Source organism: Haemaphysalis longicornis, unplaced genomic scaffold (genome assembly GCF_048455015.1).
Source record: "Haemaphysalis longicornis isolate Haplotype H1 unplaced genomic scaffold, Haemaphysalis longicornis Haplotype H1 scaffold_1, whole genome shotgun sequence".
Taxonomy (NCBI): domain Eukaryota; kingdom Metazoa; phylum Arthropoda; class Arachnida; order Ixodida; family Ixodidae; genus Haemaphysalis; species Haemaphysalis longicornis.
Genome location: NW_027526203.1, coordinates 324,956,265 through 324,981,138, shown reverse-complemented (window position 1 = coordinate 324,981,138; position 24,874 = coordinate 324,956,265). Strand labels below are relative to the sequence as shown.

Here is a 24,874-nt window from a genome sequence, read left to right as displayed (position 1 = left end):
TGCTCTCCAATGGAGCCAGTAGGTGTCCAGGCTGTAAGGTCACCCGCGTATAACGCGTTTCATATGCGGAATTGAATGCAATTTTGGTGAGAGGTCCTTCATGGCAATGAAATAACAGTGGTGAGGTGACCGAGCTCAGCGGGGTACCTTTCGCTTGAATCGTGAAAGCGGAATAGACAATTGGTCTCGGCTATCTTCACATCGGAAGACCACAAAGTGAAGCATTAGGCCTAAACCGGCACATACCCGACAGTGTGCTGGTAGTCTCGTAGAGTGATACATGCCCAGAAAGTAGTTCATACCCGCAGTGGTGTATTAGATACTGGTTTATAAACTTAGTGCATGCTGGCATGCATGAAGCTATCAACCAATCTATCAATTACTTTGAACGCAAGCACGAGGAGAATCAAGTCTGCACCTGCACTATAATGCCCGTGTTCACCCTCTGAGGCTTACCAAAGTGAAAATGCCCAGAGGGGGGGGAAGGGGGGGGGAGGGGGAGAGAGAGAGAGAGAGAGAGAGAGAGAGAGAGAGAGAGAGAGAGAGAGAATTTTATTGAAATGAAAAAACACAGACAGGTAGGCCTGATGGTAGTATATGTGGCCAGCTATTCTGTGTGAGGGAAGGGAAAGGGGAGGAGTATTGGGTAACACTCTACATGCAGGAACGTACACTGCTTTCACACAATATTTTGTGGTTGGCACAGCCAAGCCGTCTGTTTTTTTTTATTGAATCACAAATCACTTGCACAATGCATTACTTACAGGGCAAAAAAATCACGACACAAATAAGCATCTTTAAATTAAAATAACGAAGTAGGCACAATCACGAATATAACTTACAATGCGCACGTAAATGTATATAAATGCGCAGCTACAAATTGCAATGAATGTACTTTTCACCTTTCTATCTGAACTGCGAACTTAACTGTGTCGTTTAAAGAAACTTTGCACAATTAGATATTCAGCACAACATGCGTCCATGGTGCCTTCTTGCTAGGCCACTACTGTTGCAATGTCAAAGACTTGGTGGGTGATGGCGTCGCAGCACCGGGAAGGACATTTGAATACGAATGCTCCTTCAGGTAGTCGGGACCTCTCTCCTCGTAGTCTGCTCTCTTGATGGCAAACTTGCCGAGGAAATCCCTTTGGACGGCACATTGCCTGGCACCTTTCCAACTGTCCAAAGCTGGGTTTTCTGGAAATAATTTTCGTTTGCCTCTGTTATATGCACACAAGCAATTGTTAGAGCCCTTTAATGATCAATAATACTTAAATGGCATGCGAACTTAATGGAGGAATTCTGTTTAGAACAGAAAAACAACTGCTCCTGTGTGTTCCAGCACCTAGCAAGGAATAATGCTCCTACGCAACTACAACTACCTTTTAGGCTGACAAAAATGTGTCGGGCAAGCCTAAGTCCTGATTATTCAAATTGGTGTCTCCGTCCTACCATAGCCGCCTACACATAACAGGACTAATTATGATTAATTCAATCAATTAATATTTTAAAATTAAATGGGTCAATATAGGGTTGATGTGATGCAGACTGGCATTTTTCATCGGAAGTGGCAGCCCCTGCCATCTGCTAGACACAGCCAGAAAGAAGAAGCACGCCCATGCCTCCCGTGCTGGCTGCTTTGATGATCATGCCACTTATCTGTTCCAACTCTGGCAGCTGGCAGCGTACGCAGAATTTTATTTCGGTGGTAGTCTCACACAAAACAAAAGGTGTGTGTGTGTGTGTGTAGGGGGGGGCAACAAATAAAATGGGGAAAAATAGAAATAAAAAAACAATGAACCAATTCAAAATAAAATCTCAGAAGTGAATTGGGCATACTCTACTGAAGCTTCCAAATATTTTCTTTGTGTTTATTCTTCTCCAGGGGCATTGCAAAATGGTCGATTGTAGTGACAGTGGATGTCGAAGGCAGTGCAATCTTAATTTGTGCATCACTTGCAACAGAAAACTGATTATCAGTAGTTGTTATTAGATCATTGGCAGTCAGTGCCTTCATCCCTCTTCCTAGAACACACCCCCCCCCCCCCCCTCTCCCCCTTGCATACACCACCATAGGTCGGCAGGCTCACTCACGAGTGCACTCGCACATCCCCCACTCGCCACCGTTTCGGACTGACGGGTGTGAGTACAAGCGAGTGCGAGCACCATGCGCAAGGAGCCTCGCTCACCGCTCGCGAGCGCACTCGCGCAATTTGCGGGGCTTACCACGGTGAGCGCCACTATTGCGCTTGTACTCGCTGCTGGCTATTTGTTGCAGAAGCCACTCGCTGTGATGGCTGTTAATGGCAGGATTGCTTTTAGCTTCGGAAATATGTCGTCACTAAGCTCCTGCTACGGGGCACCCTAGAACTCTCTGGTGGCGTGTTGATTAAGGAATATGATTTGGATGGCCTTCTGACGCCGTAATGCACTAATACTGTTCGGTTTCGTCTGCCGCACACACTCGCGTGCGAGGTGAGACAATGAGTGGTGAGCGCGAGCACGAGTGAGTGCGAGTGGTGACGGCGAATGGTGAGCGTGAGTGGGTGTGAGTGGTGAGGGCGATTGGTGAGGGCGAGTAAGTGCGAGTGGTGGAGGGTGCATAGTGAGTGTGAGTGTGAGAGGTGAGGGCGACTGGTGAGCGAGTGCGTGAGCAAAAATATATTTTTCTGTGTGAATGTGAGTGAGTGGCGCCGAGTTTTGCCGAGGTATGTACACCGCTGATCTGTGCGCCATCACCAACCCACCTGCCTGACCAAATGTGCAGCCAACTTCGCAACCCTGCAAATGCATTGAACTCAGCTGCCCTCACGAAGTTGTTACATGTTCTCTTCCAGAAAGGTTGAGAGCTAATGTACAGGACGAGAGGTGCACACACGCCTTTGTGGTTCCATGAAAGATGTGCACTGAACAATTAACTTTTCTCAGAACTCCTCCACAACATCAGCATTTCGCTAAAGCATAATAACAAGACCTGATTCTTTTATTTCTTCAAAATGATTTTTCTGAAGCTTTCAGGCCAGTGGAAGTACACATTGAGGTTTTTGTAACTAAAATAAAAGGCTAGTACAATATTCTCTTTCCAGCAAATACATTTGACACATAGCCACTCACAATAAAATGGCAGAAAGATTTGTTGGTGGCACCAAAAATGTCCCTTACACGAGCCAGAACAGTGTTCTTCAAAAACCCTTTTGAAAGTTTCCTTGCTTAACATCCATGTGAAAAGCACCTGGGGCATAATTTCGAGCGTCATTTGCTTCTTTCATTGTTGTTTTTATTTTTCGTATATTGAACAAAGGCCTGAAAGTCGCTCCTGACTATTCGGTATTGTCCATTCACTTAGGATTACATCCAAAAACACTCTCCATATAACATCTAGTGGATACCAAATGCTTTAATTAAGCACGTGCTTTCTTGCTCAGTTACCATTCTTGTGAACACCAGCTGCAGTCATACACAGCGGCCTTCACTGCTCACAGGCCCACCACTGTTGTCTTTAGGCTCCTGCACCAGATCAGGCTAGGGTAGGACAGTGATAGGACAACCAACATGTTCCCACGTACGCCTCACATTATTACCATTTGTGGTCGATCTTCGGACTGCTGAGGAAGAACAAACTTGTTCTTCCTCAGCACTGAAAACCGAAACGAAATTTTTTTGGTTTCGCTCCTGAATAAAATAATAAATAACATTACATTTTCATTTTCGTTCTGGCCAAAAATACCATTTTTTTCTGTTTTTCGGTTCCAGTTCTCATTTCGTTTTGATACCCTGATGATATATATGCATTAGCAATATTTTTTGTTACTGCATAGCGCTTGAATTTGCATTTTTAATTTAAAAGGAGCTGCAACAATCACATAACAAAATATACGAGCATACGACTGCAAAGAATAAAGCACTTGTTTAAATAAAAAATTCCTGGAAATATTTATATTGTGTAGCATGTTCAACTGTAAAACATATGAAGTCACGTAGCTCTTTTCAGGCAGGCTTCAGCCACATGGTATTTAGTGCTCTCAATAACAATGTCCCTGGCAAACTAATCAGAACCTGGATTCTTGCATAGCGATTGGGAGCCGCACTACCTGTGCATCCAAATTTATTGTCCAAGTATTCCAAATTCTATTACACTTAACTACCACTCAAGAAAGTTCAGTCATACACTTGCAGGAACAAAGTAGTATCAGTAGAAGGCAGCACACAAAAAACTCAACACTGCTTTTTTTTTTTTTTTTTTTTTTCATGCACGGATTTGTGCACCTGATTTTACAACCTCAAGAGAAGACAACTGAAGAAAATTTTCCTTCAATCCGAGCCTTTACACCTACCTTCCACGCCCACATTTTACCTGATATGTTTCCAATGTTTAACACCCTATGTATAAATGCCTCATAGCACTCACTTGCTACTGCCACACAGAATGGTGACTGGAAAGGGCGCATTGCCAGCAGTTCAGTGCACAGTCGTTCATGAAGGCCAGGAAGCTGTGCTGGACTGCCCGTCACGAACACATTCTACAAAGAAGGAAAAGGCACATGAAGCAAACAAATGTCAGCCAAAGAGTCAATTCTTACAATGACGCTTAGGGGGCAAAATGGGGCCAGTGGCAATTATCCTGGCACAAAAATCATGGGTACTGGTAGATTCAGATGTTGCTGGATCAGAACACTCCCACTAGGTTGCCAAAACTGACTTTTTTGTCTTAAATACCACAATGAGGAAATACTACAAGGCTTATTATTTTGTGTTTTGCTGGTAAAGAATGCTCACCCTGAATGCCTGGAGTAAAAGAAGTGTGCCTTAAAAAAAGTGAAAAAATGCAACAGTAACCTATGCCTACCATTTCCCTCAAATCAGTGAGTCACCGACAAAAATAAGCAGCAGAACTTAATCAGCGTGTTTGTTTTTAATCTTCTGCAACCATTGCATATAGAATAAAGCCATTTGTATAACTCAAGGCACTGCCCATCCTCCTGTCAATTGCCCGCTGTTGTCATCTATTAGTGTTTGTACTACTGTCATCAAGCCACTAAAAGCCTGTTTTATCTTGATGTCGCGCTAATCAATTTTGAAACACGTATGGGACATTATAAGCAGCAGCGTCACGTCATGCTGCAAGTAGAAATATTTGGCATGCATGTGCCATCACTTCTCGAACGAGATAGTTCATTCTGACCAGTGAACGCCGAGTGTGATTTTGAAACTGTACGCGAAGGCAGACAAGGTGCATTGGCAGACCTTCCTTGCCCAATGAAAAGCAGTGAACACTCTACACCTGGCAGCAGCCAGCTAGCCACTGTAAATCCACAGTGGGAACATAGTAAAGTGTGAACTCAAATCCATTACTCACTACCCATCATACCACTGCAGTAGATGATTGCAGCACCACTTTCCCCTCAAGTTACGATTGTATGGAACTCCCATAGTCAGATAAAGCATTCGAAAGGGAAGCTCCAGGAGATTGCAAGCATTTCCGAGTACGGCCCCAGTACCCACTATGCAAGTGTGGGATAAGTGTGGCTCCTGTGCAGGCAATCATAATTTATTCTTTACAGTGACCCAGGAGTGACAGAGGGGAAGTATGCACCTGGTTCACTGCCTGCTTAAGACCACCCAACCTTGTACAGGGTAAGAGCGGATCAGAGCCCAATCGGCCATTAACAACTAAGGGGTCAAGCACACCATCTTTATAGTGCTGCTTGCACGATCTATGCAGCTTGCCAGCCAGATTTGTCTGCACTCATTTTCTTGCAAAACAAGAGTGTAAAAATAAAGTACATGAGGCACAATCCTTAATGGCAAAGAAAATAGGGTGGACAGGCATAAGCAATGCATCTCAATGCCTCCTGCATGTCATTCTTATACAAACTCTGGACAAACCGACATAAACATACTGCTGACACTCAGCACATGACAGGCTGATTAGAACAGTGTCAGGTGTCTGATGCTTGGGAAAGGCAGTGCATCACCATGAAAAAAACATCTTAGACGTCGCAGACATAATGCCACCATGTTACGTCTCTCCTTTGTACATGTCTGATGGCACTGTATGGTTTTCCATAGTGTACTACAATATAACCTCGTTACGACAGACCATGACAGTGATTCCAATTTCAGTATGCAGTGAAAGAAGTATGGACAATCCAAATACTCTTACTATAGACTTTTGTAGAATCATGGACGGAGTCTGTTATAACACGATGTCGGACTTTTCGACAGTTAAAAATAAAACGCTAAAAGTGTGCTAATCATTTCTATAATTTCTGCTACAGCTGAAACAAATTGGTATTTAAGGCCAACCAACCTTCAGTGTGACTTTGGTTTTCCTGCAGTTTCATCCTCCTGTGATGCTATGAAGCACGTCACAAAGTCGCACACGAATATTCTTACAACTGCTCCACTCCTGCTGCGCGGCACCCTCTCCATCTTGGCATTGGCTCTTACTATTATAACTACACTTCTTCAACCTACACTGGCGTTTTCATTGTCTCCACATCAATATAAGCAAGGTGCAAGTAAAGGTCCTTGTGTTAGGCTTGGAGATTTAGCTATTCATATTGTATGGGGGCTTAACATTTTTTTGTTTAAGCAATGGTAACTTTCATATATACTATAAACATCTGACCTGTTGCACTAACATTGTTAAATTTTAAATCACGTCACTTGACTGCCAGGACATTACACTTACACATACATACTGCGAGTGCATGATTGCATGCACTTAACAGTCTCAGTTTCTGGCAAGCAAAAACTTTCACTTCTACTAATTCACAATTATATTTAGTTGTTTCAAATTGGTTTTGTTTGATCACCATTGCAAATTACAAACGCAAACACTGCGAACATATGAAATGACAGGTCGTCTGCACGTGAAAAGTCCAGTGTAAAGGTGCAAAAATGGACTTCTTAAGCGTGCCCCTGTAATCCAGCTACTTGGAGGCCGGCGCTAGAGGACGGGTTGAGGCTGGGAGTTCTGCCCCATGCTGACCTATGTCGATCGGGTGTCCGCGCTAATCTGGGTGTCGATATGGTGACCCCAGGGGAACCCGGTTAACCTTTCAAACCAGTCCGTTATATCCATATGTATGATGTAACAGAATCTACAGTAAAAGAAGTTTAATCGATGGCACAGATAAATAGGTACGAACCAAACATTGCAAATCAGTACTATGTTGTATCCAAATATCTGTTGTAAGCAGATCTGTTGTAACGAGGTAACACTGTATATTGCCCTTTCCAGCTCATACTGCCTTCCTTCCTTTCGTAATAGAACCTTTTTTGATTTGGGCATTAAAGTTGCTTTTGGTGGAAATTGACAAGATCCTCAAAATGCACAATACAAAACATGAAGTTCGTTTCCCCACCTGTGCCAGACATGCTTGCTGCTCCTTGGGGTACCTAGACAGCACGGACTCCAAGGTCTCTGCGACACCTGCCTGCTCCATGCCAATCATGCTGGGCTGGAAAAGAATCTCCGGAGTTCTGCACGTAAAAGTATCGACCAATGAGGGAACTACGACTCTGAAATCCCCAAAAGCAGGGCTTAAATGAACAGGTACATAATATCAACACATTTTCAGCTTAAAAAAAAAAATCACCTTTTAAAGTTTGAAATGCCCCAGTTTACCTCGAAAAGACAAGCTGCTGGAACTTAATGCCAATTTTCAGCTGAAATGCCCGGACAGGAAGGCTGTAGCTGCTATACATACACTTTGCCAAGTGCATGCTTGGATGCACACTGCCATTTTCAGTATGGTAAGTTAAAAAAAAAATATTGGAGAAACTATTTGTTACTTGCTCATAAATATTTCTTTTTAACTGCACAAGTGCACAAGTTGTGATCTTTTTTTCCACGGGTGAAGGACGTGAAGCCGCTAGTAAACTGCCAATCACTGAAGCCACAATTTTGCAAGGAAGAAAACTGGAGTATGGTCGGTTTGTTCTAACACCTGGTCTCCAAAGGAAAAGATAACCTAGCAAAAAAGTGCGGTGTAGCTGTCGTGGCCTATGCTTCTACTTTGTACAGCAGGGTCCCAGTGCTAAAATTGGTCCAGCTGGTTTTTCTGCCACTAAACAGCGCAGCAGCTTCTAGATCAAGCCATCTCATCATCATCATCCCCACCACCAGCAGCCTGCTGATGTCTACTGCACAGCAAAAGCTTCTCCCATGGACCTTTCAATGCTCCTATCCCGCAGCATCCAAATACATTTTTCGCTGCCACAAATAATCTTATTTCTTATTTTTGAACATGCTCTGCTATACTAATGCCAAGTGCCACACAAGGCTGCCGCAATGAATACTCTATACCACAATGCTAAAGATCTAACTTACACGGAAAAAAAAGTGCAACTATCATGTCATGTGACACAAAATGACAGCGCAGCTACTGCTGCACTGTCATAAAGTTAAAAGAGAACGGCCACCTAAACTGCTGAGATAGTGGGTGAAAAATATGAAATGGCTGAACTTTAGAGTCCAGTGACAGCCAAAAACTGCAAATTAGTGGCTGCACTTGACACATCAGCGGTATTTTCGCGTTTACTTCGTTGTCACTGAATAATGTTTGACCTGGTCTTTCTCAAAAGTATCACTTCTATTTTGGCATTATCTTCCCTATAAAACTGGACATGTATCTTCTCTTTTATTCAAAGTCCAGTTACCCGCAGTGCTCATGAACGGGTCATTGAAAGTTTTTCCCATTTGGCTATCAGAGATTTTCGCAAAGGGTGCTTCCCCGCCTTTAAAGCATTGAAACGCAAATTTCAGGGTATGGGGTAGGTATGAAACAGATATTCCCCCCCAAAAGATAAGTGGGTGAAGTCTTTCACACATTGTGCACTCAACCAATAAGCACAACCTTCTTCTAGAGCCAAACGGCTACTGAAAAGAAGGTGCGCTGGGAGCTTCATTTATACAATCCTTACTTGGATAAAGTAATAAGCGCACTGCCGATGTTATCGACATTCTGAGTTTGCATCTCCCAGCTAGACTGATACACATTGCGTCCCATTTCCTGTCAGCACGCTGGTTACCACTCCTCAGGGATATTACTCTGAGTGAGCTCATCTCTTCTTCACTGTCTACACAATGCCACTAAGTTGGACAAACCTGTCAGCGACAACGCCAGGTGTTGGGTGTTTGCAGTACCAAAGCCAGCCTCGCCAATAAGTCCACAAAACAACACAAAAAATTTTTTCGGATATACAGAACACCCTATCTCTGTGTCATTTGACCTTGCAACGTTGTTTTAACACTTGGGCTTGCAGTCATTTTTGGATGTGCTCTTTTTATTGCCCTCGTGCTGCACTAAGGACACTCTTGCTTTTTTAGGAGTTTCCAACCTTGTTAGTGCACTGCCCACTGCAGCTTGCTAGCGTTTGCGTAGGGTAGTACAGCATTTATTTCTTGTACCCCTCCTAAAACAGCAAGAGTGTCCTTAGCGCAGCATGAGGGCAATAAAAAGAGCACATCCAAAAATGACTCCTACCAAACAGCGCAAACTACAACCCTGCCCATCACGCTGTTACTTATTGTTGGCAGAATAAAAGAACTGTCAACGTTTGCGTTCTAATTACTCTCCTACCATTAGCCCTACGCATGCACAGGTGTGCTTTACATAACCTTACGTTTATTCTGAAAATGTTCTGAATGCTTGCACATACCTGACCCTTTCCGTCCCCAGCTGCAGCTGATAATATTCTGCAACACTTGAGCCGATACGATCAGCCCCAAACTGTTTTCTGAAACAGAGGAGCCAAACATCAATGTTCATAGTGTTCTTTACTTCTCCCATGCAAGAAGAATACACTCTGCTGTGCACAGAACTGCTTTGCAGGTACGCACTTTCTAAACTCCTTTTCAAACTCCGCAATAATCTCTTCCAGTTCTTCTCCCTCCTCCGCATAATCTGCATCATCAAGGTCGCTGTCCGAAAACTGGGGCTCCTAGGAAGATGAGATCAAGGCCATTTAATCAAATTCCATAACAAAATGCTGAGACACGGCTGCAACATATCTGGCACACAATGTCTTCAGCCCATCCGATGCTTACCTTCTTTTTTGATTTTCCTTTCTGGCCTAAAGAAAGAAAAAACACACAATATGTTATAAATCATACCATTCTGGACTAAATGCAAACATAAGGCAAAAAGGTTAAAACAAACATGAGGATTTTCGTTCTAACCAGATGTTTCTCTATCAGTGATCAATGAAGCATGCACGAAATGATACAGCCAAGCCCCCTCAGTCTGGTAACAACCACACAGTGAACATAACAATGAGCAGCAGCAGCACCAACAACTTCACTATACGCTACATAGAAAAATGAACCGTTTACTGCAATGCAGCAGTTCCTTATCATAGTTCATTACAATTAAATCTGACCCCACCAGCCGCTTTCAAAACACATTTCCCGCAAAGATAAAAAAGTGACAGAAAAAGCAGGTGTGCAGATTGTGTTTTCGGCTTCAAACAGACTTGGAAGTTCATGTAAGAAGGCAAATGCACCTGGGCTCTCAAACATACAGTGCACAAAAAAGCGCATGATGCGCTTTGTGCCATGCCGGGATGGCGTTGTGTACAAAGTGCCCCTCTCATGCATTAACATACCTGCCAGGTTCACCGTGATGGCATTAGGGAGACCTGACAGCGGGGATTAGAAGTAACATAATGGAATATTTTACATGCCTTTTGAACTTAGTTACAACAGAGCAGGTACTGAACTGTGTCGTCCAAACTACTAACAACCTACGCCACTGGTCACTTGCTAAATCTTAAACATGGCTGACGCCGCACTTTTCAAGAAGTCCTAGGAACAAAAGTCGAGGCTAACAATGTTCTCCTCTGCAACACTTCGCCAAAAGAATGTGACTGAAGGTTATCAGACGTGGTAGGTTGGAACAGGGTGCAATTTTTTTCTGGTCTGCTAAACTGCCTCTCGCATTCAGCGCTGTTGTGGTATTGACTGGTTCAACTTCTGCGCACAGCCGACTACGCTTTTTAATCTCTTCGCTGATAACGATGTCAAGTAGTATAGGATTGCACTGCATTGTCAGGTAGCTCCGGTGCAATGTGGCCATACTTGGGAGAAAGATTTATCAAAACACGGGTAGTTTCCATAAAATTTTCGTTGTGCTCGTAAATCGTACGAAACCATCAAAATTCGGGAGTCGCCCGGATAATTCGGGAAACCTGGCAGCTATGCGGTTAAGTGCATGTAGCACAAACCGGGTGGTGCTTGACTGAGTGCCTGAAGGAACATTCACAACCCTCTGAGGTAGAACTGGGAGTGCACTACAAATCCTGGGAGTGCACTACAATATGGCAATGCACTACAAATCCTGCAACTGCTCCATGCACTCAGATGCCACCCAGGCACTAGGACAGTATCGCGACATATGTGCATGCAAAATTTGTGAAGCATCCGTGATGGAGAAGTGGGGCGAACAGTGTGTGAGCACACCATCAGTTCCCCTGCACAAAAAGGAACTCTGTTCTCTGGACATGTGACTTACTAGGACGGTAGCTTCGTGGCTGCGCCACACCACTCGGTTTTATCAGCCACTGCTAATGTTTTTGTGAGTGCTTTCAAAACTGACACCACAGCCCTTGTTCACTTTACACTGGCTGGTGCAAATAAAAATGTATCAGTTTTTAGCCAGTGCTCGCATTTGTGAGTTTCTTTCTTTCGTCCTCGTATACACGCTGTTTTTTGTCAGAATTCAAAAAGCTGTATTCCGAGGCTAATGTGAAAATACACCACAGCGTTTTACGTGTGCGGTGCATGTTTTAACAGCATAGCTGTTGAAGCTTGAGCTTGGCCCGTTAACGTTTGGGGGAGGGAAAACAAAAAATTACGCCCATCTTCCCGCGAGGGAACCCTGATGTGATGCGACACATCGGGGGGGGGGGTTCAATTGGCGTTTCCATTGAGTTGATTCTCTAAATCGCGTGAAACGTGTTGTGAACACGTATGATGCATTCTATCACATGCGGGCGTTCTCATACGCGGGAAGATGGGCGTAATTTTACCTTTCATGCACATGCATATGCGACATGAGAAGCGAAGCAAGCGACATGAGAGGCGAAGTCAAGCGAACGCACTTGACTGAACCGACGCAGCGCGCTCACCGCTTTATATTCAGCACTTGAAGGAGAGGAGACGAACGGAGGAGTTGCGCATGCGCAGTGAGAGCAAATGCGAGAGAGAAGCGTCAGCGAAGTGCGCGCAGCTGTTATGATAATGAGACAGAGAGAGCGCGTTGCACACAGCTGTTGGCGAGAAGAACGGAGGAGAGTTTGCGCATGCGCAGGTGGTGTGCGGATGCCGCGACGACGACGCCGGAGGGACATACCCCCGAGCAAGAGATGCGTCACATCTAAAAAAATCAAACCCTTTCGGCGCAAGGTGCCCGGCTTGACCTCTGCCCACCCGCATAGGCAGAGCCAAGCCTCGCCTAGCTATGACGTCAAACACCTGCCCAGCGTTCGTGGCATGACCTCTCGCATGCTCTTCTCCTTGCCAGTTCCCGTGCGTTTGCGCCTGAGGTGGGAAGCACATTACCGCTCGCGCTACAGACGGCGAGTTTGCTCAGCCAGGTTGCCGCGGGTTCTAGTACATGCTAACTCGATCCAGTTTGTGAGAGATGTGAAAGCCTGCGAACAAAACGATCTGGGCTTGCATGGAGAACTTTCCGCAGCAAGTTCGGAAATCCATCGGAGGTGCAACAGCCGGGTCTCTGACAAAGGGATTCACCAGTCTTGCGCCACTAGTGCAAGCTGCGCCAATTTTTTTAAATGTGAAAAAAGCCGCACTGCTGCATGTGAACCATTGGAGGTGCATCTTAGACTGATTGATTGATTGTAGGGTTTAACGCGCCGACGCAACGCAGGCGATGAGGCACGCCGTAGTGAAGGGCTCCGGGTTAATTTTGACCACCTGGGGATCTTTAACGTGCGCCGAAATCTCATACACACGGGCGTTTTTGCTTTTCGCCTCCATCAGAAAAGCGGCCGCCGCGGCCGGGAATCGAACCCGCGACCTCGTGCGCATCTTAGACTGGCCTACCATCAACAAACACAATTGGTCTTATATTGGCCCACCACCAACAAACCCATCCAACTCTCTTGTGTTTTGTCTGTAAATCTGCGATAATTTATGTTGTGAATGCTATGAACCAACTAGCTCAGCAGCAAGTTTTATACAGCACCAGCTACAGACAAATGAATGGAAGATACCAAAAATTGGCAATCTGCCAGCTCTGGGAGCAAACGCTTAGACACTTGCTTTCTTGATCACACACAGCCAGATTGCACTAGCAGCATTACATTTGCAGCAAGCCTAAAACCAATTTTTTTTAAAACGAGTATTCTTCCCTTTTTTGTTTGAGTTTGTCCCCTTATTCAAAATATTTAAACAGTACACTGGGCCATGCACAAGTGTATCTTGTTTGGAGTAAATGTTGTGCATTACCAGCGTGGTGAGCCCTTTCCAAAAACCTTTGTTGCTGCAGTATCTTCTTTTCCCTCAGCTCCTGCAGATAGTAAATGCAGATCATTAGTAAGAATGCTGTGTGGAGTCGATAGCACTGTTGCAAGCAGCATTTCTGCATCCTTGTGTTTTATATTACTGAAAAAAAAAAAAGAAAACGCTCTTTACCCCATTTCGTTTCTGTGCTTGAAAAGATGCAGTTTATGCACAGCTGCACAGAAACACTAATTCATCAAGAAATGAGTGACCTCAAATAAGAAATGACTAAAGGTGGAATTATGAGAATGGTGAAAACTTTTTGAATGCACAAAGTTTAATAGGAATCGATTTAAATACAATAGCACACCAAGAACTTCCTGAAATTGCTTTTTTAATTTGAATCTTAGACAAAGCTGCTGTCATTTCTACTATTCCTTAAAGGCATACTGCGTTTTTCACGGGCTCTACCAATTCTACCTTTCAAAACTCCCCGACTTTTTTAGGTTTTCCCTGACGACTCTAAGCATATTCCTTGACTGATAAGCCTGTTCAACAGACACCCTGGGCATGGAAAGCGAGCCATCCAGTGGCAAAAAAAGGACAGGGCACTCGCATAAACTGCAAAACACACTGCTTTATTACAATCTCTTGCCTGAAAAGATTCTTTTACAGTAGATACGGTATAAAAAGGGCACAACTCTTGTGCATTTACAAACAGAACACCTTCCATTCTTCCAGAGACTCGCTGCAGCATGGATGCCTGAAGCTCTCCATCTTTCATAAGCTTTTGCTTTTCCAATTTAAGTTATTTTACAAGAGCATTAGTTCTCTTCTTTCTCTCAACGTCCGACAAATCCAACTGTTCCTGCTTCTTCCCGTCTAATCCTTCCTTCTATCTGATGTTAGCACCACGAACCATGTTGATCACCTTGTCTGTGACATCAACTTTTGCAACACCTCCTGCTGCGAACACTTCTTCACAGACTAAACTTTGATCTACAAGCTACTCTTCCTTCATGTTTTCAACAAGGAATTCGTTGTTCACTGAAAACCCCCACTGCACAGAAGAAGTGGCATGCGAAAGGCAAAAGCAAAATACAATCTTCACAAACAGAAGTAGTTCTTCATGAGCACTTGCACAGAGTTCAACCCACAGCGTTTCCAAGCGCTGCCTTGTGCTATCAAACTTTGTGCTATCAAACACTGCGCAGGTGCACCCGTGCAGTGCCGGTCAAGCACACCTGGACGTATGAGCGACTTGCCCTCTCTGCTTGCGAGTCCCTGTGAGTCACCCGTGCCCTACAGGCACATCTAGACCATCTAGACCAATGTTCAGCTGCTTCTGGCCAGCTCGCACTGATGAGGCACAAACTGCAGGGTTCAAGCAGCTGGCACACTTAGTAAGCTTGTATTTTAATGGTGACCTCTCAGTTATCTATTTTGAACAGGCCTTAACAAATGAAATACATTTTTTCTTAAAATTCATTACCTCAATGTGTGATATTTCAGGGATATTTCGCGTCACACTTCTGGCAGTAAGACCTACGTCGAGCAGCTACAGCAGCCATGTAGACGGAATTGTCAAGGCCAATGTTCAATAGTTCTGAGGACATGTCAGCAGTGTTCAGCTTTTCTTTCAATACTATTCAACTAAGCAGTGAGCACAACAAGCTATCCACTGCTGAGGCAAGAAAAGAAAGCATTTGTTTTTTTTGATAAGAACTCAGCCAAAAGTGGTTTGAGTTCTTCCGCAACTGACAGCATAAAGGCCAGCTTTACTGGCAGCATCTGGTCAGCCACAGCCTTCTTGACAACACCATAATGGCAGCACTTTGGCACTATCTTTTCCCTCACTGAGCAGTCAACATGTGACCAAGTTGGGTAAAACTTGAAGGGCCCTAGAAATTACCTCCCTATTTCCCATCGAGTTGCACTGGGCAGAACTCCAGTGGAAAAAGTGTGCTTCCGCTGAGGCTGATGTAATTGGCTCAATGTGCGGGAACATTCTAGAACACGTTGTAAATGCTTTGAAGGAACACTACAATGCTCAATTTTGTCACATTGTGACCTGTTTTAAAAGCACCACTCATAACGTGCAATCCACAGCTTCCTATGCCAAGAGCCTTTTGACTCCCATCAGATGAAGCAAACTCCTCCTCTAGGGATCTCAACAGCTTCAAGTTGACGCTTGGGCCGTCCACAGAAATCCGTAGTGTCTTGGCCTGCCCTATATTCCCTGTAGCCTTCCTGAACGAAGCAGCTAAATCTGCATGAATATGGCCCAAAAACTAGATGTCAAGTAGCGAGTTTTCACGACAGCGTCAGCAGGCTCCAAAAACCTGATCAAAACGTCCATTTGCTCTTTCTGAGCAATTTTGTTTAGAAACTCATCAAAAGCCCCGATCGCGTGTGACATACCACCCAGCTTTGTCAGAAGCCTGCTGTGTCGGATGTACGGAGCAATGGTGTAACAAATCGTGTAGCTGACTTTGTCCTTTCCAAGTGGCAACTTCTTCGCGATGTCACACGTGGCAAACACGTTAATTGGAAAGGGGGCTGCAGATCCTGCTGCTGAACAAAATGATTCGCAGGCCGCCATGGTGTTCAGACACCAAACAATTTCTGCTTTTGTGACATCTTTTTCCAGAAGAAAACCACTCAAAAATGCCCTTCCGTTAGGCGCGACAACCACGGGCTTGGTAGCACTGTGGCACAATCACTAGTAGCAGTTGTGGAACATGGCAAGTTGGATCCGGTACTAAAAAAAGCACGGAGGTTTGTATTTTGAAGCACTTAGCAATGCATCCGCAGCGGCTTGCTGTATCTTGCTCGCAGTGTGGCTGGCAACTGCAGCGTTCCCCATATCCCCGAGCGAGAGTCTTTTGGCATGCTGCACACTGACCCCTACTACCTGCGTCATTCGGCACTGCTCTAATCCAAGGCGCGTACTCGGAAATTTTGGTGTTAACCCAATCCGGGTTAAATACTTCTTCATGGGCAGCGCGGCAACCCACCTGATGAAAGAAGCAGGGCAAAATGACTGCAGCCCACAACACAACAACCGCAACATGGAGGAGCCGCAAATGCCTGTACCAGCTTCCAAGACCAGCTCGTGCCTGTACTCTCCTCATTTTGGTGTAGGGTGCCTGGATGCACACTCTCTCCACCGATTCAGGCACCCTATTTCGGTACAGTGGCAAGCACCTCCCACAGCTGCTCCTTACAAACAGCGGTGCCCTGACGCATGGTGGTGGGAGCTCTCAATTTCTGTATCCCCATCCCCATGTGTAGGGTAGCCAACCGGACAGTTCCCTGGTTACCCTCTCTGCCTTTCCTGTACTGTTCCTTCTCACAACCAGAGTCTATACTTGCAACATGGCCTCCACAATCAGCAGCTGGTGCACTGTTGCAGTGGCACACCGGCAGCTTCTCGCAGAGGTCATGCTCGCAACCATTAAGCTGTAGTTTCCACTTGGAAGCATTCCATTCCCTGCTTGCTTGGCCTGGCTTGCAACATAGGTACCTTCTGTGGCCCCTGACAACCGAGGCAACAGTGCCAACTTTTTTTCTTGTTCAAGTTTCATGAAGCTTTTAAAAATTCCTGACAAAGAAATTTTATTACCTGAACTTTTTTGTTAATTTAATAACTTGAAATATCATTTTAAGAACAATAATTCAGGTTTTTGCAGCCACGGGCACCTTTTCAGCTCGTTAGCGAGCCATGCCAAAAAACGGTGGAATGCTGCTCCGTGGTGCATGACGGCCGATCGCTGAAGCGTTGCCCGCCTAGACGCTAACTATAACAGTGTCTATGGAAATCTGGCAATATTATAGTGCCTGATTTCCCTCTATTATATATTATAAGCTCTGTGCTTGTAGCAGCCTCTGAGCAGCTGCAGATGTCAGCTGCGGTACGGTGGCAAGTACTGGGGTGCCTCAATGTCCCCTTTGCCTGCTCCTCCGCACAGGGTAAAGACATTCTTTACAGGGCTTTCATAGCCAAAACCGGCGTTTGTAGCATTGCCTAGCTCGCACGTAGGGACTTGCCAGTAGTTAGCAGTGGGTGTCAGTTGGGAGATAGAGGTCATCAACTGTCTCCCAGTTTCCATGACCTAGCCACATTTTTGAAGACTTCCCTGACAATTCCCTGACTTTTCCAGACGTGTCCAAATTCCCTGACAATTCCCAATTTCCCTGTTTTCCAGGCTGGTAGACACCCCGGTCTTGGCTGAATCACTGAATGTTACATGTATTTCAGTGGTTGCACTTATGTCAATTTCGCTACCTCGGTCCACAGTCATTTATTTTGTGTTAGAATTTGGTTGCGCTCGCAGATGTCTTTGTGTTAAATACAGGCCACCGGGTCTAAATTTGCGAAGCAATTTAGGAGCTTTTTGCTTTTGTTTTCCAAAAACGGCTGTTGTGCTCTGCTGCTCGTTGCCGTCTTTTGTTAGGCTGTACACAGTTCTTGACACTTATGGTTGCGATGCATGTGCATCCCTCTGGTATGTGCACTTCAGTAATTACGCCTGTATTGCTGCTTGCCCATGCTAACACCTAGCAATGGAAAGGCCAGGGACCCATCCACCTGCACCTGCAACTTTTTTTCCTCGGTCCTATCCACTAAAACTGGGCAAAATCAAAAAACTTAAAATTAAGCTTTTTTTGCGAGGCATTGTCTTGAACTTTTGGCATCTGTTGGTACAACATAGGCAATTCCAGGCTTAATTAGGGCTAATCAACATTAATCAGGGCCAATCAACTTAATTAGGGCCAATCAATCAAGAGCAGCAGTCACAGGTGCATGCTATACTGTTATGTCGCGGCAGAGTAAGTAAATGAAACGAATCATGGAAGATGTGAACATTGTATTTACAGTACGTACAGGTGCCATCAGAAGTAATTGGAACACGGGAGCTGGGGCCGAACCACGTAGAAGCGCCATGTAGCTGCACCAGCGGTAACCAAAAGGAGCATAAAGTGCACGCATACCTGCTGACAGTGATAACCCATCTATACCTCCAGACCTACTTCTTTTAACAAGGCCAAGAGAATTCTTCGCAGCATGCTGGTCGCAGCAATGGCACTGATAGCAGAGGCACATGTGGCAGTGTTTCGCACACTTTCAGCACACGCGAGCTGCTAAAGAAGTGGCACTATCACAAGAATCTGCAGTGACTTTCTTTTTTTTTTTTTTTTCAAATATTTTTAGGTGTATCTGCTAATAGCACCATCGCAGAGACCAGTATACTTCAAACCATGCCTGAAGCCAGGTTAAAAGAAGTGTTTTGAGATGTATAGGTGGGCTATTGCCTTTAGCGTGCGAGCATGTGTGTTCTGCTCCTTTCGGTTACCGCCGATGCAGCTACACGGCGTTCCAATATAGTTCGGCCCCACCTCCTGTGTTCCAATTACTTCTGACGGCAGCTGTACAAGGCGGCCATGAGACAGACAGGGCCGGGCAACGTGCCACACCCACCTTCGTCGTCGTCAAGGATGGGTGACTGTGGTGCTATATATAACAGTCCCTATCTTCGTCTTCATGACACAATTTGTCGTGGTTTCATTTCTAGCTCGCGTAATGGTGCTTAGCGCCTCAGTTCTAACACAACATAAATGAAAATAAAACAGTCTGAAAGAGCAGTTCCTGAGCCAACCATAAGATAGCTTTGCTTGTCATAGAAATGCCTTGAACGTGATGAAATTGGGCACTGAAATTGTCAATCAAAAATGATTTATTTTGAACAGGTGCAGTTGTGAACAAGCAACTTTTGCTAACACATTCAAAGTCCTATATTAACACTGCAGAAGGCTTAAAAATCCAGTGCACAATTCCTTGAATGCAAGGCATTTCTAATGCCACCCCCGTGACCAAAGTTTGTCACAGTCATTTGTCGAGTATGCAACACGTATGATGCGCGAGATCCCCACAGCTACATGCGGCAGAATTCAGGATCAGAATCACAATCCCACTTTGGTGACTTTTCACCTGTGCAAGTAGCATGGGGAATGGGAGGAGGAACAGGTTCATTTAAGTGTCATTACGATAGTCCCAAAAAACTGCTTCACATATGGCCACAATGACCACAGTCGTTTGAGTTCCAATTTTTTGCTACAGAGAAACTGTATATCTATGGTTAAGTTCCAACCATACCTACGTTCGTCGACACAGCCACGTAGAATCGGAATTTTCACCCCCAGGGCTAGTGTAAAATGCTCTGTAGCTCTCAATCTAACGTACGCATCTCAGGAAAAAGAAATCAAACTGAAATTGGCTGCTAAGATTAAGATTATATCATTGTGCCGAGCTTCATTTACTTGTCACAATCAGTTAGTTCCCAGAGTTGTGAATGTGACAGAATTCCAGTCTGCTGTCTATACACTGCTCTCTACACAACGAGTATGTTTACAAAAAACGGCTGTAACACTTTGTTTTATTGAAACTACTCTGAAGCAAATTATATGACAATTACCGTATTTACCTGATTCTAACGCGCACCCAATTTTCCTGGCAAAAAAAAAACGAAAAAACTTGCACCTCCGATTGTAACGCGCACTGGACTTTGTGACCCAGACAAAAGAATGTGAGAGAAACGGGCGATTTATTTCCCGAAGTAATCTCACTCATCTCACTCCTCGTCACTCTCCGCTGACCACAACATCTCATCCTCGGTGCCTTCAAGCGCGTTCGCGATGTCACACTTCTGAACGAACGTTCAACCAGGTCGATGGGATCGTAGCCCACGCCTCGCACGCCCATCCCGAGAGCTTCTCCAGAGGTGCACGCTTCAGCCGACCGCTTGTTTTGAACGTGTGGGAGCCGCTGCTGCCGTTGCTGTTATTAAGCGCGCAAGTGAAACGATTTGACGATTTGTGTGAACGCCGATAGAAAAGCCTAGGCGCCTAGGCTTGCTGCGTCCGAAAAATCGTTGCTAAAAGCTTTGGCGCCATCTTGAGATGGCGATGGCGATGGGTGGGAGGAAATTTCCGCTGTTTCGGCAGTTTCGGTTTTGTATCCCATTTTAACGCGCATGCGATTTTTCGGCCTACTTCTTCAGAAAAAAAGTGCGCGTTAGAATCGGGTAAATACGGTAGCCACTAAGATGACTCTAACATTGTGAGGAATTTCATCTACTTTTCGTAAATGCATGGTTCACAGTGAAGTTGCAAATATTGTGGAATTCACGTCAGCTGTCAATACATGAATTTCTATGGAAAGGAAACAGACAGCCTCATTCAGCTAATGAGATATGAAGTATGCTCAACCACAAATTACAAACAAACTTGTTGTTTCGTGTACTCCTTGGACTGCTTCCAGCTTCGCGGGTCATCCTTCTTCACAGAGTGGAAGGGCACTGAATTTTATTTATTTTTGTACATTAGAGGCATGGGTGAAATTTTTGGCAAATTTCTTCTAAAAAAACTTGCCAAAAGATCAATTTTCTCCACTACTTTTATTTTTTATCTGTCAGTTACAAAGAAGGCCCTTACAAAATAATAAAGTGAATTTCTTGAAGCCTTATTTGTAGCTGTACTGTTAACCCATTTAATCCATTATTTGACTATAATAGTGGAAGCCTAGCACCTTACTTCGTCTGTAACGGGCGGCAGAAAGAAAAACACTGTGTGCCATTAGTGGGCACCGCACCATCTACTGTAATGACAGGGTGTCTAGCAAATTGCCTAATTCAATTTCCCTGACTTTTCCAGGTTTTCCATGACCATTTTAGTTGAAATTCCCTGACCAATACAACACGCGCCATTTTGTGGAAACGGTCCATGAAGCATATAAAAAGCGTAGAGAAAAGACATTCTATTATACGGAAAAACACATTTGTTGCAAGTGCCCTAATTCTCAAAATGCACTTTGATTAAATTAGGTTTCTTCAGTTTGAGGTTTGCTTGCCTTCAGTTACGGCTTCAGAGAGTTTATTTCATCTTGCGGGATAGAAACTTCAAGTTGCGCTTCAGCAAGCACCTTTTGCTTTTTTTCTTGATTGTCCTGGCTTGACATGCAACGTGAACCGCATGGTGCGTTGCGCGTGCGCGTGCAGCTCCTCCCACTGCCGCTCGCGTCGCGCGCGGCAGTGGGAGGAGCTTGACGACTTGCGCTAATGGGGTGCCGCGCGCCTCATGGCGGCAGTTTCGAAGCTCTCGATGCAGCCGGCTGGCTCTGCCAGACGTGTTAAGGCTTACCACCCCGGCAGGTATTGCATGGGCCCTTTCAGTAGCGGCGCGGATGATGTTTTATTGTACCGTTTTCGCCCACATTATAAGCTCATTTACCTCACAAGCAACTTCGTGCGTGCCTTGTGTGGCATTTTAGAGAGCGCTTAGAAGCGGTCGCTCGAGCTCCCGTCACCACTTCGCGGTCGAAGCCGCCGCCATGTTGCCGCCGCCGGCAGCACCACGTGCAGCGTGCGGGTAGTTCCGCGGCAGCGTCAGCGCGCCTGTGACGTGCGCGGCGCGTTTTCGCGAGCAGAAAACACCCCATGCGATTCACTGGGTTCGCGCGTAAACCATGTTCATTTTTTATTATGTAATTCTGGCTCCTGATGTCATAAGGAAGTTCTTTCAAGATTAGCCCCCCAAAAAACGCTGCCCTTTAAAATTCGCTGGAAAAAAAAACCGTTTTGCGTGCGATTTGGGCCCCACCTAGACGTCCCTCTGCCGCAAATGCATCCAGCAACCAAGCCAGGTGCGTGAACCGCACGGCGAGTTTCTGCACGCGATTCGTGCGCAGTATTTTCACGGCCGCGTCGACGATTTCGTGCCTGCGGTGGCTTCTTTCCTGCACATGCAAGTGCGTTTGTGCCTTGAGTCGCATTTTAAAGAGCGGTTAGAAGCGGCCGTTGGAGCTACCGCACTACTCCGCGGCCAGTGCTGCCGCCATGTTGCCACCGCCTACCACTCGGCACGCACCGTGCGGGTGGCTTCTGCGGCGGCGTCAGCGCGCCTCGGCCGTACGCGCGCGTTTTCCCTTGCAGAAAAACCAGAAAACGTTTCATGCGGTTCACGCTTTCGTCGCGCGCGAACGTGTTGCGTTCGGTTTGCATTCGCGTTGCGTTAGACTGGTTTCCCCTATTCTAAACTGTGTGGGCAGGCCCCAATGTGGTTTTCCCTGACTGGTACTACTTGATTCAAAAATTCCCTGACAATTCCCTGACTTTTCCCGGTGGCTAAATTCCCTGACTTTTCCCGGTTTTCCCGGTCGCTAGACACCCTGAATGATTTCACAGTGGGTTGCAATGTGTTTTAATGCTATCCCTGCTTTCCAAAGTTTGATTTTCATCCATTCCATTATTAATATCAATGCTTTGTCTGCTCAAGGAGAGGTTTCGTGGTTTGACCATGTTAGCAACCGACTAAATTGATCCCTGTGGCTTTACCAGCGTATCGTCATAGCCAATGTCATCAAATAGGCGGGGAGGATGGTGCGAGAAAAAGAGCACTTTCGAACAGACTTTTTTCGTTAAAAAAATGACTGTGAATCCTCTAGAAAAACTTTGGACATGACCCATGCATCCTGCCCTTTAATCTGGTATGATAATTACATGTTTACAAATCACTTAAAGGGACACTGAAGTGAATTTGTCAAGCTCCCGTTTTTGCTTGCACTGCGTAGACTGGCTCAAATTAGCACACTTTTCATCGTTTATCCGGTTGACAAATCGGTAATTATTTTACAAAGCGCGAAAGAAGAAAAACTACCATGCGCGGTTTGCGGCGGCCGCACCAACTAAGGCTGTGACGTTGGGAGGAGGGGCGCCGTGATTGGACGATGCCCAAGATTAGCAATCACACAAGTTTCGGTTTCGGTTTCGGTTCTGTAAAACATAACCAATGGCTTTGTTGGATGGGCATTCTCAATATCTCAGTAATCATCGTACCGCGCTTCTGCCATGTTGTCGGCTGTAAAATGCACAAGATAAGCCTCCCAGGACGGCTTGTAGTCGTAGCATTCACTAGCCGAAACCTACGCAGTGCATGAACGCCCTCCGCGTACCCGCAGACGCCCAAATGTCATGCGCTTTTCCCCCATATTTGGAGCTTGCCTCCCTCATGCCTGTATCGTAAAAAGCGTGTTCACACCAGGCCAAGGGTCTGTTCATTCTGGCCTGTGCCCACTGCCTGCAAGCAGTCGGTGCTTATGGCAACAGCACGCCAACGAGAACTCGCTAGCGCGCCAGTGCCAGCCTGCGCGCGTTTCGTGAACTAGTTCGTGTAGCCATGAACGTTGCGGCCCAAAAAAAGGTGAACTCAATATAGAAAACATCGGCGGAAAACAAAAAAGTTAACTTACAAAAAAAAAAAAGCACGTACCCGCGGGGATTCGAACTCGTGACTCGCAAAACATTTGCGGGGAATTCCTAGCGCCCCAGACCGCTAGGCCACGGAGCGGGACGCCAATGCCTTGCTAATATAGGGTATATATTGTACAACCGGTTTACACTTTTATTTAGTTTTGGCATTTCAAGCCGCTTAGGTGACTATTTGTTCTACTGCGATCGTGCAGTGCGCGTCGCCCGAGTTTCCACAGTAGCTCACGTCTAGCAATTGCATTTCGTAGACGGAAAAGCGTTCGCAGATGCGTAGTGCTGCTGACCGCTGTGCTTGTTCGCCCAGCGCAAAAAAGTGCTTCCCGCGCCCTAGTTTTACGCTGTACGGTAAAAATATCAGTTGATTTTATTTGCTTAGTACCTATATTGACTTCACTGACTCTTCTCCCGCCTTCAAGAGGCCTTATATTTTCCTACTGGCGTACCAGTCAGCGATGCGTCGCATGTGCAGCGCTAGTGTGAAGCGACCTTGACTTGGAGCTAGATACAGTGTACAAACAAACCGACTAAAGAAAGGCACATTCTTCCATTCACAAACGTGTCCTGGCTTCATTTCAACTAAGCGAACGAATTGCGACCAAGCAATTTTTTTTTTAACCTCCTTGATTGCGACGACCCGCCGGCGGCCGGCGGACGAAACGCTGGGCCGACTGACTCTGTCGGCCGGGGAGCCGTGCAGTAGCGCAGCCGTGGCGCAGCCAATTGCCAGCTCATCCCCTCCTGACGTCACACGAAAACGCCACAGAAAATGGGCGAGCATAAAGAGAGGAGGACAGCATTTTCGAATTAGTTTTTCTACTAAATAAAATCGCGTAAACGCGCCTAGAGTGGTCGAAACATGGCCTGGGGACTCCGGACTACAATTTGCGCTAGTAATCCCGCAATGTTTACATATCACTTCAGTGTCCCTTTAAGTGTTCCTCTATGTATCTACTGGGCTGCCTCACCCGAAAATCCTTCGAATAGCCCTTTTTGCACGCTTCCAAACTTCTTGCTTGGTTTTCCCCGAGCTACGGTGGAGCTCTGAATTTACTATGATTTTCTCAGGACCACACAAAGA

The 24,874-nt window shown here is 45.6% G+C and overlaps 1 protein-coding gene and 1 pseudogene across 1 annotated transcript in view; both read right to left on the bottom strand.

Annotated features, from left to right (window-relative positions):
• Positions 1 to 689: 689 nt before the first annotated feature.
• The window catches only part of Arp5 (Actin-related protein 5), a 44,077-nt gene continuing 19,892 nt past the window's right edge, over positions 690 to 24,874 (bottom strand). Inside the window, exons 12-18 of the mRNA XM_077682894.1 lie at positions 13,478 to 13,538; positions 10,058 to 10,083; positions 9,851 to 9,951; positions 9,670 to 9,747; positions 7,371 to 7,488; positions 4,409 to 4,520; positions 690 to 1,197 (exon numbers count right to left, since the gene is read on the bottom strand). Coding sequence (XP_077539020.1) covers positions 1,004 to 1,197; positions 4,409 to 4,520; positions 7,371 to 7,488; positions 9,670 to 9,747; positions 9,851 to 9,951; positions 10,058 to 10,083; positions 13,478 to 13,538 — 690 coding nt within the window. The 3' untranslated portion in view covers positions 690 to 1,003. The remainder of the gene's footprint in view (positions 1,198 to 4,408; positions 4,521 to 7,370; positions 7,489 to 9,669; positions 9,748 to 9,850; positions 9,952 to 10,057; positions 10,084 to 13,477; positions 13,539 to 24,874) is intronic.
• Positions 13,944 to 20,189, bottom strand: LOC144151752 (uncharacterized; annotated as a pseudogene).